Raw genomic sequence first — 15,078 nt, 5'->3', positions numbered from 1 at the left:
GATATGCATTCTTTCTATAGTACTAAAAGCATTGCCTATTATTCAGTGGACCTTTTAATAATATTTTATGTTTTGCAAAAAAATAATTACAACACACGTTCCTATTGATGCTGCGTCATTCTGACCATGGATGCAGTGGCAACAACGATCTGATTTCGTTTTTAATAGATCTGCAGTGTCAACCAAGAAAGATAAGTCGTATACTGTATACTCTATGGCCATTTCTCCCTTTTTCCATAATATCTGACAATGCAGTGAACTAGAACACTGAATTTAATTATTATTGACCTGCAAAAAAAAGAATTTAATTATTATCGTGACCCATAAATTTATAATATTCCACTTCTGTCATTTTTTTTTCTTATTTGTTTCATGCATTTCTAGACTGCCAAATAATCAATAGATCTATTGATCGCTTTCTTTTCACAAAGAATGAAGTCAAGGTGTGAGATCGATGCTTTTAATTTAAGTATTTGTCACATGAGAGTGATATGGTCCAACCATATATATTCCAACTGCTCAGTGCAATTTGTGAACATAATATTGAATTATCATTGTTTCAGGTAGTGTTGAAAGTTGAGCCAATGAAAAATCATAGTGCAGTTTTCTGCACTGTTTTCCTTTTTCCTATTGTTCTTCCGTACTACTCGAATGAAGTATGCTTCAATATCGTTCAGGTTATATGTGTAAGCTAAGCTTTAGGTTAGGTAATTTGAGATACTCCAAGCATGCTATTTAAGGAAACAGTGGCTATTCTAGATCAATGGGTGTACAATGACTTAGCAGGTGGAAATTAACATGTACACTGCTCAACGCAGGATTGCCATATTGTAGATGTTTCCCTTCAGTTTTCTTACAAGAATATGCATTGTCCTCTATCCTGACATAAATCACTGAGTTATTCATCTAATTTACTAATCCATGCTTTGATTTCAGTATCCCTTCCCAATTGTGCCTTGATTATGTGACCTTGCTTCATGATGCATCAATATGGGGATTTAGCATATTCCAGACTTTAATTGTGTGTACACTATATTTGTAACAGCAACCAACATGGCACGTTTTGTTATATATATTATATAGTAGTATTTTCGTCGTGACTATCAAACTAGAAACTTATCTGAACATTACGTATCTGAAATGATTGTATGATATTGACTAAAAGCGGTCATTTTGGCAGGGACAATCACATTCTTCCAATGGTTAACTTATTTATGGTTTGTACATTGGATAATGTGTTGTTTCAAACTCTCAAACCCATAAATATAAATGGAATTCATTAGAAGTTTTCTACAAGGTGTTTAGCAGCATAAAATATGTTTAGCTTTACATTATTTCCAAATTCTTCAAAGATACACATTTCCGCAGCAACGTGCAGGGCATCATTTAGACCCAACAGGTTCCTATGGACATGCTCTCCCCATTATGTCATTACAAAAAGGTTTTTATGGAAATGCTCTTCCCAACAGGTTCGTACTAACAATTTTTCAGACTTACGGTGATGAGTTATTCCCAAAAGGTTCGTTATAAATGTTTGTGATTCCTTTTTCTCTATTAACAGGTTGACATATTGTTATTAGCTGTCCTACGTGATATTGATCTTGCGCATGTAGACACTTTTTCTTGCCTGGTGCATCCTGCACAGTTGAAGGAGGATGGTCAGTTATTGTTGTGGTGTTATGACCTTTTTTTTTTGCGAACCCGCAGGAGATCTGCGCGTCATTATATTAAGCATAAGAGGAGGGCCGAAGAAGAGCCCGAAACATCCACAGTACAACCACGACAAGCACCAACACTTTGGGTGGTGCGAAAGCCGGCAACACCGGCTAGCCCGCGACCCTAATGAACATCTCGCGGCTGTCTACCTCTACATACCAGCCAAGACTGCCACTCATCTAAGACGAGGCTAAGGATCCGCAGGACATTCGTGCGTTTGTCCTCAAACACCCTGGCGTTCCGCTCTAGCCAAATAGAACGCAGCGTCAACATGATGAGGGAGTTGGCACGCCTGCGCTCAGCCCTGACGAAGAGGGATGCCACTCGGCACCACCAGTCATTGATCCCCTCCTCGGGCGACGGCAGAATATCTGGCAGCTGTAACTTTGAGATTAAGCCCGCCCAAACCCTACGTGCAAACACGCAGTGTAAGGAGAGAGGTGGTCTAGAGTCTCGTCAGCTGCGTCACAAAGAGGGCAGAGCGTGTGGGTCGGCAAACCCCGGCGCAGCCGCCTGTCGGCCGTCCAGCAGCGCCGCCGAAGGGCCAGCCAAGCATGCATCTTGAACTTGAGCGGGGCGAAAGAGTCCCAGACTAGATGCGCCGCTGGCAACCCGGTGCTGCCATGGAACAGCATCCGGTACGCGGAACGCGCCGAGTACTGACCATCGCCGTTCCACTTCCATCGAAACGAGTCAGGGGCGGCGGAGTCGACCGGGAGGTGGACACGCTGCCCCGCCTCCCAAAGCCTCAGGTACTGTACCAATGCATCCACCGAGAGCTTCCCGGAGATATCAGAGGCCCAAGCATTCGCCTGCCGCCCTTCACGCACCGTGCGCCGTCGCCGAATTGACGGCCGAACAAGCTCAACCAGATCCGGGGCGATGACCTCCGCCGTCAGGCCGTCCAGCCATGCGTCCAGCCATGTTATGACCTTTCGTATACAGAAATTTGTTTTCATGGTTCACCTATGCATTATAAAATATCACCATGTTCTTCCTTAGGTACCTTTGTTACAATATCTTTTGTGTAGCAGAATATGATAACAGAGTTTAGTTACTTATCCAAGAAGAACTGATTCAAGAAGCTAGCATAGATCAGTGCTTTCTATTTTAATGATATCTTTGGCCTCATGTACTGTCATCTAATTTTCACATCTTTTTTTCATACCTTATTATTGCTGGACCTGCTATTGGAGTACTTCACAAGTAGTTCACATGCAGTTGACATTTTGATGGCCGATGAGGCAAAAGGTGGTCCATCCATCATTTATTTGTAAAATCACCGACGCGAGAGTTTCTTTCCACTCATTTGCTGGACATGCTCTCTGCAAATTTAGTGTTCAGCGCAACAATTTGATGTTTTAGGAGATGTCATGCTTCAGAGCGAAACAAGTTTTACTTTGCTTTGTTAAAACATATATGACTGCGGTTATTAATTAATCTCATTACAGATTTTTTAATAGTAGTTAGTGCAATTCCCAATAAATTGTTGTGGGCCTATAATATAGATACAAAGTTTGTAACATAACATAGCGTTATTTTGGTAGATAAATAAATGCCACACTGATGAGGATGGTGCCATATAACAAGTTGTAACTTTCAACTGAATATACTTAGTGTCATTTTCCTTTGCACAAGTTCCAATCTGTTAGAAACTCAACAAATATTTCTCTTTATACTTAGAGACTCAATACATGTTTAAATTTATTTTTATAATTCTATAATATGGATCTACGCATTTCCGCCGCAACGCGCGGGGTATCATCTAGTTATTCATATAATTTGGCCAAATAATTCATATCTTGAAATCTGTAAAGCGCAATTGGACAAATAATATAAACTGCGATGGTGATGGAGGTGGACGTGGAGGAGGCGGCATGGAGTCAATATATTGAAAGACACATAGTTCATATATTAAAAGACACATATAGTTCAGATATATGAAAGACACATAGTTCATATATATTGAAAGACACATATAGTTCATATATATGAAAGACACATAGTTCATATATATTGAAAGACACATAGTTTATATATATGAAAGATACATAGTTCATATATATTGAAAGACACATAGTTTATATATATTGAAATGATTCATAGTTCATACAAATATAGAAGACCATCACTACTCATCATCTCTAAATGTTGAGATGATCAACATGACTATTGAAGCCAACTAGCATCCAATGCCTCCTAGCAATCTCGAGACTCAGGCGAGCGTCTAGAGCTGCATAGTGCACTTGCTCGTAGCTCAATAGAAATTGGCCCATCCAAAAATGAGTTCATATTTTTTTCTTGCATGGCGATGCCCATCTTCTTCTTGTTGTACTTCTTCTTCTCAAGGTTTGTTCAAATGGTATAGTTTTGCAAATCATATAGACTCAGAATGGGCTTGTTGGTGGGGTTCGGGACTACCTTCTGGAGTTCGTACGCATAAGTGATATTAATGCCGTAGGGATGCATCATTTTCACATCATTGCCGATAGCGGCACCGCAGAATCTGATGTTCCCGTCCTGCAAGAACTTCTTGAGCACTTGTGGCACTTTGTCGGCATAAATAATCTGGAACACCAACGTCTCGGACGCCACCAAGAGTTGAAGGACGGCGGCGCGCTGATCACCCATGCGAGGGTTGGTGAACTCGCAGTCCAAACCGACGCACTTGGTCGTTGCAGCGTCGAGAAATTCCCTCTTCATGCCGCGGATCCACTTCTCCACCCTTCTTGCACGGAGCGCGACTGTGACCTTGGACGCCATCCCTTCGGCCATGAGGTGGACCCGAGTGCGAGGAGCCGGGTCGCGCGTGAGTTGCTCCATCGATGAAGAGGGCGAGAGCTTTTGCAAATTGTGGAGGAGAGGAGGACGGAGAGAGTGTGTGGCAATGGTGAAGGATGGTGGAGCATATAAAGCAGTGGAAGAGGAAGATGAACATAGCCCGCCACTGGTGATCAATTCCCGTGGCTGGCCATGCCGGCGCCGGCGGCTCGGATTCCATGCGACGCTCTATTTCGATGCCGGCCAGTAATGGCGACGCGCGATCGGCTTGAGATACGCACCGGGACTAAAGCGGTACCGCAGGCACCGCGTGTTGCAAAACCCTTTAGTCCCGGTTTGAAATACTAGCCGGGACGTTTGGGTTGTAACGAGCCGAGACCTATAGGTGTTGTACGTTGTAGCGTTTACAGGGTGACGTAGCTAGACCTTGGGTCCCGGCCTAGGACACGGCCGGGACCAAAGGTGCCTGACCAATGGGCTGTTTTCTACTAGTGTATAGAGTGGGATAATCATGGCTAGATAGTTCAAAGGTCTAATTGTAATTTTTATTATTTTCTAGATTTTTTGTATATGTGAGTTCTAATTGTTATTTTTATTATTTTCTGGATTTTTTGTACATTTGTTGAAGAGTCAGGAGGATTGCTAGGTTGGTCCGCACAGGTGCATATCTGCGGGAAAAGAAAGGGAATAGATACCCAATATGAGTCTTGGGGGGAACATTTGGTCGAAGTACCACATAAGCAATAAAGCCAATAGACCTTGAATAGCCTGATAGACTTTTTGGAAAAAAGTGGGATACCGCTAGAATACTATTTTTAGTTCATTTTGTAAATTGTAGTTTAAATATTTTTAAAATAGAACTAGAATCAACAAAATAAGTACGAGTTAGAGCATCTCCAACATGCGTTGTATCCAGCAGCACTGTATCCAAAAAGTGACTAGTTTAGCGCGTGAGAGGCGCAAATTGATGCTCCAACAGATGATGCAACCGGTGCTATAAAGTGGAGCGCGCTGCAAAAGCGTTATCTCGTGCACTATATCTACCGCACCGGAAAGAGCACGCTGTACAAATTACACGTAGAAACAACTACCCAGTTTTACAACTCCAAAATTTAGAGTTTTGTCGGAGGTAAATATGGCCTCTCGCCTGAAACATGGATGAAACGCGCTGCAAAGTGCTTTTACCGCGCCAAAATTTAACGCCACTGAAGATGCTCTTAAACCTTTGCGGGATCTTCGTATGCATCCCCGCTTGCAAGGCGATCTCCGCCGAAGCCTGTGTCCAGCTAAACGGCACACCATCGCGCCATATCCGGTAAATCTTGCACTTCGATTAGCTACTTTTACTCAGCCAGACGCATGCGCCATCGGGAAGTGAGACAGTTCATATACACGCAGCCACTCTCGCACCTTTCATTTACCTCAACTCGGGAACTGCAACGGCCCCAATCAACCTAAATACATTTACTACCTACTTAAGCTCGGAATTCCAACGGAGCACTCTTTCTCTCGTGATGGTGCAAGCAGAACACTGACTATACGTGCGCCGCTGGTGGATCTCCTAGTCGTAGCTAGCAAGGTTCCGAGCCGAGGAGAGCAGTAGAGCACCATGAGCGACGGCGACGAGATGGATGCGGAGAGGAACAGGGGGGCCGTGCGCAGCTACTGGGCTGCGCTGAAGAAAGACGACAAGACGGTCAACAGGTTTTCTCTTGGCTACCTCGAGCACAAGATACTCTCTTGGTCTGTCCAGGATATCTTCAACAAGAACCTATTCAGGCAGCAGGTGACGTACCACTGGTCTTTGAGATCTCACATTGTTTGCTTGCGAGCTGCACCCGTATTTCTTCTTTTCTATGTTTTGATTTGAATTCAAAGATAGCTCCTCCCCCGCGTCAAGAAAAAAACGTGTGGCTCCTGCGCGTCGCTCCCGCGGGCGACGGCAGGGGCGAAAACCTAATCTCGCCTCCACCCGTCCTCCTCCTCCCCTCCTCCCCCGCCGCCGCCGGCCTGGGCCGCCGGGCAAAGCCCGCGTGGCGCCGGCGGCGGCGGGATCTCCCTTACCGCGCGCTGTGGTCCTGCGCGAGGCGGGAGCGGTCGGCGGCGGTGCGGCTCGGGCGCTGCGTGCTCGGTCCGGCGGCGATGGCGTGGCATGGCGGCGACGGTCCCGGCGGAGGACGGGCTGGTGCGGCTCGTGGCCTTGGGCGGCGGCGGAGGGGGTGGCGGGGCGGCTGCCGGCGATGCGGCCCAGGGTGGGGCCAGGCGGGCCCCGATCTGGGCCAGAAGGGCCTCGGTCTGGGACAGGCGGTCCTCGGTCGGGGCCAGCTCCGGCGGACGTCCGCCCTGCTCTCTCCACTGTTGGTGCCAGGGCTGAGCCAGGTGGGCTTGGCTCCGGCGGTCCTCGGCGGCACGGTCCGAGCCGATCCTCCTCCGTTTGGGGGGTCAAAGCGGTGTTCTTGCGGGAGTGCAATGGCGAGCGCGAGGTTGCCGACAAAGTGTCGGGCTTGACCAGCGACATGGCGGCGTCGGGAACGGTGCGGCTTTGTCCCTGGGCGTCGCGGTGGGGGTGCTTCTCTGCGGCGGTATGCGGTTTCGGCCGAGGCCGTCTTGCAAGAAGTGAGGTCGCGGCGACGCCGCCCATGGTCTCTGGCTAGCGCATGGCGATTCGGTGGTGGCACGGTTAGGATTGGCACGGTGTTGCAGGTGGATGGCGACGGCGGCCTGGGCGCAGCTGCACAGTGGCATGGCTAAGGAGGCTTGATCGAGGCACAGCGGTGCGGCGGGCCTGATCTTGGCTGAATCGGCTATGGTACTGTGTCCGGTCGGCGGGCACCTCCTGGTGGCGGAGGGCGGATCCCCTCCCCTAGGTTGTCGTGTGCTCTGATGGCTGCTGGCAACGGTGCCTCCTACTTTGTCCAATTCGCGTTGCGATGTGATGGCCGAGTCACGGGCTCGAGTTCGTGGGGATGCCGGGGCGGCGGCCCTGGAAGGCGGACTGCGCGGATGGCTCTACGGCGGGCTACGTGGCAGCGGTGGTGGTCTCTCTCTTCGGTCATGAGGATGGCGTGGAGCGGACGGTGGGAGTTCCTGGTGTTGGCGGCGCTTCGGCTTTGGCAACCCCCAGATCGTGTTTGGAGATCCCATCTTGGAGACAGCGGGTGACTAAGTTCTCGGGCGCGGTGTGCGGCTGCTTTCGAGCGAAAGTTCAGCGCCTCGGCGCCAATGACGGCGATGCCTGCGGGTGTCGTAACCCTCTTGGGGGCGTCGTTGTGGGTATCCGTCCCGCGCTACGGTTCCGGGTGAAAACCCTAGACCTCACGGTCTCGACGACGGCGGCGGAATGCGTCGTTACCCTCTTGGGGGCGTCGTTGTGGAGCCCCGAGTCAACTTGGTCTCACCTTAATGTCTTCGGTGGCAAGTGTGGGGTTTTCTGTGTTTTTCTTTCTTTCTTTGATCTGCTTTGTATGAGGTTCTCCTCTCCACCTTGTATCGGTTCGGCCGTTGTGGCTTTATTTATAAAGCGGGGCGAAAGCCTAGTTCGAAGAAGAAGAAGATTTGAATTCAAACTGTGGTTCCACACATTTTTCGTCCTTTCGGACTTGATTGAATTTGTAAGTCATCCTCTCCCGCTGTTTCAATAGCTGAACCGATGTGATTCATTCCTGTAAGCGTTGCCCTCAAATGAATGTAGTGAAAAAACATGAATTTTGAATCTCTGTATCTTTGTGTATTTGTAGATGAACCATACAAAGGTTTTGACATGCGTACAAATATTTACTGCACTAGTATTTATAAAATATTTTTTACATTGAATTTATAAATTTTTACTTGTACTTATAGAGCAAAGGAAGAGAATACTGGGTTTTCAGGGGAAGGGAAGAGAATAGTCTTGTTGAAAAAAAGCCCAATACTAAAAGAGTCTCTGGGGTCTGCCATCTGGGCACTCTAGCCACTCGTCAAGGCCCATTAAATGCTCCGTCCTTCCCGTGTTCTGTGTTCCGTCCTTCCCAGATCCCAGGGAGATGACGAGTCGAGCTTCTCCAATGGAGACCGGCCTGCTACCCTGCCCGCACAGGATTACTCCCCCGCCCGCCAACCGCCCCCGTCGCTCGTGGAGTCCAAGTATATTCGTTTCTCCATCGCCCACTAGCCTCCCTTATCTATATTTCTTACTCACGCTGTGTGCCTGTGCCTTGTGGGCGGTGACCCGAGCTCGTATGCAGGTGCTTGTTGTTTTGCCAAGGAGAAAGCCCGTATTATATAAGAACATCTGTTAACCGAATCACGGTTTTCTTGTAAAAATCACTGCAGATGTAAACTTAGGAACAATATCCAGAATCTAGTAATGTTATTTGTGCACTTAGGGCTTGCTCATTTGAACATATTCGTGCTCTTCGTATGTTTGTCCCTGTAGTATAATAATTTCTTAACAATGTTTTGTTTATTATTATGTCATTTCAGTGTAGTGTTTGTATAATATGGTTTGTATCCTCTAGTGGACATCACCTGAAACTGCATGTCATTTTGTTCTTCTCACACAGATCATGGTCTGTGCCTAGATTCGACTCGAAATGGGAACTAATCAATTTGTGTGAACATTCATCGCAAGTCAAGAGCATACCAGATACCTTCACTTCATTATACACTTATCTGAACTCATTCATATGCCCTCTGATTGAAGAAGTACATGCTGATGTATTTTCATCATTGGGCGGCTATGCTCAGGCGAACTTTATACAAATAATCTGGGTTGAGAAGCTTGATGGTGAGAAATCGATATACTGCTTTGAGATTTCTGAACCATCAAAGGATCAGAAGTCGAGGCAGACATATGATCCTCAGGAGGGGGACATAATAGTTGTATCCTCGCGGAAACCGTGGCATGTGTCTGATTTGATACAAAATAAGGCATCATATGTTTTAGGTTCAGTCCTAAAACGTGGAAACAATGATAAAAATTTCCCAAGCAACTGTTGTATTGTTCAGTTTTTATCTGCTATTCCTGTTGAAGTAGATCCAGAAACAAAGATACGTCCTGGGCCATCATTTGCTGCGTTTCTTATAAATATGAAGACATACAACCGTATATGGAAGTGCCTTTGTATGGAAGGAGAACGTCAGAACAGGAGTAGTACTGGCATCGTCAATCTGGTGTGGCAATACAAGCGAAGGGTATGCCTGTTGTTTACATGTAAATTAACTTATCATTTGCCAACTGTGACTCTCCATGCAAGATTTCCTCTGCATTAACATTAATTTTGCTGATGTTTCCTTTTTATATCATGCTGAATCTGTCAGTAATGTTAATCATATCCTTCTGAGCGTGGAATGAGATAACTCCTTCATGTTCTTTTACATTTGCCGTTTTTTATGCACATTACTCTACACAAGTGATTTACTTTCCCATTTCCTCTTGAAGGTACTGGATGCTAGCCCATCATGCTCCCAGATACCGCATTGCTCCGCTCTTAGATCAATTGATGGTCTTGGCCTTGAGAAGTTCAACCTAAATGATTCACAGCTCAATGCGGTGGTAGACTGTGTCTCAGCAATGGAGAACCACTCGCCTTCCCTAAAACTGATATGGGGCCCCCCTGGGACAGGTAAAACAAAAACCATTATTACTATCCTTTGGGCAATGCTCATCAAGGGTGTAAAGACACTTGCCTGTGCACCAACCAATACTGCCATACTGGAAGTTGCATCTCGAATTGTCAGGCTTGTTGGAGAGTCATCAGATGGCAGCCTCTGCTTTCTGAATGATATTGTCCTGTTTGGAAATAAAGAGAGGATGAAAATAGATGATCGTCATGATCTTTCCATGGTTTTCCTTGACACGCGTGCAGAGCGGTTGTTGCCATGTTTCGTACCACATACTGGTTGGAGGCATTGCTTGTGCTCAGTGATAGATCTTCTTGAGAATCCTGTTACCAAGTACAAATTGCACATTGAAAAAATTATTGAGGAAATGAAGAGGGAAAAAGAAATATCTGAAAAGGATGGGGACAAACCCCTCCGGGGCAAGGATAGGAAATCTTTTCGCCCTCGTTATCCTTTGCGTTCAAAACCCAACTCGAAATACCATCTTATTGGGCCTCTCTCAGTGTTCCGCAACATAAGATCTATCACTAAGCACAAGCATGGGTATAAAACCCTCCGGTGCAAGGACAGGAAATATTTGCTCCCACGTTATCCTTTGTGTTCCAATCCCAACTCCAAAGATCATCTTGTCGAACCTCTCTCAGTGTTCCGCAAGACAATCCATAACAGGCCTGAAGACGAGGAAGAAGAGTGCCATAAAGAAGCATTCAGAGTACTGCCGTTCAAGGATTATTTGAAAGATAGCTACAACAAACTTTCTAAGGATTTGTGCTGTTGCATTGAGATACTATACAACGACCATCCAAGAAATTCAGAAACAGGAAAGAGCTTTCAGTGTATGCTGGAAGTGCTTGAATTGATCAAAATTCTGCATGCTTTGATAAATTGTGACAGGGATAGTGATGATATATGGTCAGATAAACTTCTTGAGGGTGAGCTAGAAGAGGATTGTAACCCTGTTACCTGGCCCGAGCAGCTAGCCTGTGTGCGGACTAATACATGCAACAAATCCAAGTTCAAGCTGGCCAGATCTCTGTGTGTGCAAGAGCTAAGATATCTTCGAGAAAATTTTGATCTTCCAAATTATTACAACACGAAGGAAATTCAACTGTATCTGCTGCAGAGAACGAAATGCATTCTCTGTTCAGTTTCCAGTTCTTCCAGGTTGTACGGCGTGCCGATGGACAAGTCTGCTTTTTATATTGGCCAATTACTCAAGAATCCTGAAAAGTTGAATCCTGTGGAGTTGCTGATTGTCGATGAAGCTGCACAGCTCAAAGAGTGCGAGACCTTGATTCCCTTGCAGCTGCCTGGCATAAGGCAGGCTGTTTTTATTGGAGACGAATATCAATTGCCTGCTCTGGTGAAAAGCAAAGTAAGCTATATGTGTTGACTATTCTTTTTCTTTCAAATTTCCCTTTTGAAGCAATGTATTGAGGTGTAATGTGATTCTGTAGATATCTGACAATGCAAACTTTGGGCGAAGTGTTTTTGAGAGGTTAAGTATGCTGGGCTATAGTAAGCACCTTCTCAATGTGCAATACAGGATGCATCCAAAAATAAGCAAATTTCCAGTTGTTACACTTTACAATAGCAGGATATCTAACGGTCCCAATGTTACTACTAAGAGCTATGAAAAGAGGTTCCTAGCAAGCAAACTCTTTGGCTCGTACTCATTCATAAATGTAGATGGAGGACATGAAACAATGGATGTCCACGGCCGTAGCCTTAAAAACACAATTGAAGCTGCTGCAGTTTCGCAGATAGTGGAGAGGTTGTTCAAAGGTAATCATCATTATTGCCATTTTAACTGTAGTACTCTATTTTTTAATAACCTCCATTAAAAAGCATAGGAGGCAGTGGTTTTGGTTCGTCACAGGGATTAAGAAAGTCATGAAACCGATAGATTTGACTTGAGGGAAATTACCATGCTATTCATGTTATTTATGTGTTGGGAACAAGAGAGATAAGTTAGTATGAATTTACATTCATAAATGTTACCATTCGATAAATACATTCATAAATGTTGTAGATAGGTGAAATGAAAATGTTTGCAGAAGAGAAAAAATGTCATTAAATTTGCATGCATGGCTACATGGATTGCTCTAAGTATGTTGTTATGTGATGTGCATACAATCTGAACCACTAGATGTTTGACCTTGGCTCACTGCATAAAAAATTCTTCTCCTTTTCTCTCATTGCAGAGTCAGTATCTACAGGAATCAAGATCTCAGTTGGTGTTGTGTCCCCATATAATGCCCAAGTTAGAGAAATCCATGAAAAACTCGGTAAATCCTACAATAAGCATGATGGTTTCTCTGTGAAAGTGAAATCTGTGGATGGTTTCCAAGGTGCAGAGGAAGATATTATTATCATATCAACAGTGAGGAGCAACAAAGCTGGTTCTGTTGGATTTCTCACAAACATGCAGAGGACCAATGTGGCTCTGACAAGGGCAAAGTAAGTTTTTTGGTTGCTCCACTCCAGGGTACATGCAACAAGGAATCGAAATTTCTTCTGTATGAAATTCAAAGCTGTCTTTGAAATATCATCAGGAGGAGTATCTTATTTGTTATTTGTTTTGTTTTTTGAACTACTCGTTTTTTAATGAAGGAGTTTTTTAAAAGAACTACTTGTGGTTGTTGTCAGGCACTGTTTATGGATTGTAGGAAATGGGATGACTCTTTCCAACAGCAAGTCTGTTTGGCAGAAGATAGTCAATGATGCACGTGATCGTGGTTGCTATTTTGACGCAAGTGAAGATGAAGATCTGTCAAATGCAGTAATCAAGGCAGTCAGTGAGCTGGACGATGCTGAGAATTTAGTGAAGATGGACCCGCTGCATGTAAGCAGGCCAAGGTTTCAGGTATTTCCAATGCATTCTCAAAACTGCTAAGCATATGGTCACATCATCCTATCAAGAGTGGACTAATGGTGTTAGTGTTCTATATGCAGAACAAAAGGCCAAAATACCGTCGGTGAGATAGATGTCAGGAGCCCGCTAAAAAATGCTACGCATTGTTGGCATGTTGTCGTGGGGCATTGCTAAAGAAAGTTATATCTGCATTGGTATGGCGCAACTGAGTGTCGCGAGATGCCCCACGTTCTGCTGAGCCTAAGCTTGATGCACGCTAATTGCTCAAGTTCAATTGTGTTAGTTTTTTATGTTTTGAAAAAAATCGTGTTAGTTTTCCATTACTGCACCAAGACTGATCGACATAGACCCATCCGCCTTATTTTGGAATGCTGTTTCTGAGATTGTGGTCAGTTTTAAACTTGTCATGATGCTAGATTGTGCTTGTGCCACGAAATGGCACCTATCGTTCTCAGTTGTTCAGTTTTTTTTTTTTTTGCGTGGATTTTTCAGTTGGTCATTATATACGTGCACTTTATTATTCTCTCGTAAGCTAAAGAGCGGGTTGAGTACACACGGGTGGAGCGATTACCCTCAGTAGTCGATGTGGTCACTGCGTGTGAGTGGCCTTGGTGCCATCGAAAAAAACTGTGGGAGCGGATCGGGCTGGCGGGCTGCATCCGCACGTCACTAAGATGAAGATGCTCCCATTGCTCGGCGTGCATGCAGGCCCGTCCAGGCCGTCGACGTGGCTCCAGCAATCATGTTTGTGGTCATGATCTGTTAAGATTTGCCCCGTTACCCGTTTCTTCTGTTCATTGTTCGCGGCATTAGACACCTTCAGATCGACACATAGTTGAATCACTGGGTTTTGATGATTATGTTTTCGGATACGCAAAAATAAAATGATTATGTTTTGGGGCTTTTATTGTAGCTGTCCATCAATTCCCAACGTTCTAAAATATAAGGGGTATAAATTTAGTCAACAACCAATATTTTCTATGTTTGACCGAGCTTAGAGATAAAGATTAGAAAATCTAGGATACTTAAGTCATATCAATGGAATAACAATTAAATATATTTTCATGCTGTAGTTCTGTTGACTAAACTCAGTGATACTAAAGTCATACCACCGTGGTCGAGGTCCACGCCGCCATGGCATGCGGTATGATCCACCACGGCAGAGAGGTGCACGCCGTCAGATGGTGATGCGAGGCGGAGGTTTAGGGTTTTGTTCGAGTGAGGTTTTTGGATAAGGGTGAAAGCGACCTCTATGGGTTTAAAGGGAAAAACTTAATTATTACGACAACCTTTGCCTTATCGAATTTTGGCAAGTCACATGTTAAATGTTGCATATCCTTAACATTCATTTGATTAACACATTTGTATATAAACATTAAACATGCTAATTTCATTATATATAGGGGATATCAGTACATGTAGCACATGTCTACGATATCATTCCAAATCATGATTATAACCATCCTCGTTGCAGTCAGAAACAACACAATCTCATCACACGAGGTATTATTTATGGGGTTTGGTTGTTTTATGATTTGTGTGGTCTTTTTATCGAGTTGATCATTTTGCGAAATCCGTAGGATCCTCCTTGCAGCTACAGCTCCATTGAAAACAACATGCTCTAATTAAAATACCTGGACTGGGAGAGCAAGAAGTTAAAGAGAGACATCAGAACTTTTTTGCAAATAAGGAGAATACTCGAGGAAAGAAGATGCAGCTGGAGTTGCAAGTGGATGATAAGATGATAAAGGCAGTTCCAGACAGATTGAAGATAAAGAAAATGAAAATTACATTGCCATTGAGAAGGAAACCTATTTGCAACATGCATCAGGTTGTAGTGTAAGTAAAAAGTATTTCCCATTTTTGTAGGATCTATATAGATTTATTGTGTAAATGGGATTGATTGATGTTATATTATAAAAATAATCATAATCATTAATATAAACGAGCAACAACATCTGCGTCGAAAAAGATAATAAGGGGCACTAAATTTGTGCCGGCCGACACATTGATTTACGCCGTCCGTCCATGTAGCGTGGTGTTATCCGTATCCGCCATGGCATAATTAGACTAGCCACAATAAAAATATCAGAAGTAGTATCATG

At 44.6% G+C, this 15,078-nt stretch overlaps 1 protein-coding gene across 2 annotated transcripts; it reads left to right on the top strand.

Moving 5' to 3' along the window:
* Window positions 1–8,455: 8,455 nt before the first annotated feature.
* On the top strand, window positions 8,456–13,365 carry LOC127336470 (uncharacterized). 2 transcript variants are annotated; one of them, XM_051363285.2, is made up of 7 exons: window positions 8,456–8,619; window positions 9,039–9,669; window positions 9,917–11,473; window positions 11,556–11,883; window positions 12,303–12,558; window positions 12,748–12,964; window positions 13,054–13,365. In XM_051363285.2, the coding sequence occupies exons 1-7, from the start codon at window positions 8,468–8,470 to the stop codon at window positions 13,078–13,080; spliced, it is 3,168 nt and encodes a 1,055-aa protein (XP_051219245.1). In that variant the 5' UTR covers window positions 8,456–8,467; the 3' UTR covers window positions 13,081–13,365. The 2 variants fall into 2 exon arrangements, with proteins under 2 accessions (XP_051219245.1, XP_051219246.1); XM_051363286.2 differs by having other exon boundaries at window positions 8,493–8,619; window positions 8,721–9,669.
* The last annotated feature ends 1,713 nt before the right edge of the window (window positions 13,366–15,078 follow it).

Source organism: Lolium perenne, chromosome 2 (genome assembly GCF_019359855.2).
Source record: "Lolium perenne isolate Kyuss_39 chromosome 2, Kyuss_2.0, whole genome shotgun sequence".
NCBI lineage: Eukaryota > Viridiplantae > Streptophyta > Magnoliopsida > Poales > Poaceae > Lolium > Lolium perenne.
The sequence above is the reverse complement of the archived record's forward strand: the minus strand, read 5'-3'. Positions and strand labels throughout refer to the sequence as shown.

What these genes read in the sequence shown, in the direction of transcription:
- LOC127336470 (XM_051363285.2), top strand. Translation starts at nt 8,468, where the DNA reads ATGCTCCGTCCTTCCCGTGTTCTGTGTTCCGTCCTTCCCAGATCCCAG. An exon ending in CCGTCGCTCGTGGAGTCCAA is followed by an intron (nt 8,620 to 9,038) that starts GTATATTCGTTT and finishes CTTCTCACACAG; the next exon opens with ATCATGGTCTGTGCCTAGAT. An exon ending in TGTGGCAATACAAGCGAAGG is followed by an intron (nt 9,670 to 9,916) that starts GTATGCCTGTTG and finishes TTCCTCTTGAAG; the next exon opens with GTACTGGATGCTAGCCCATC.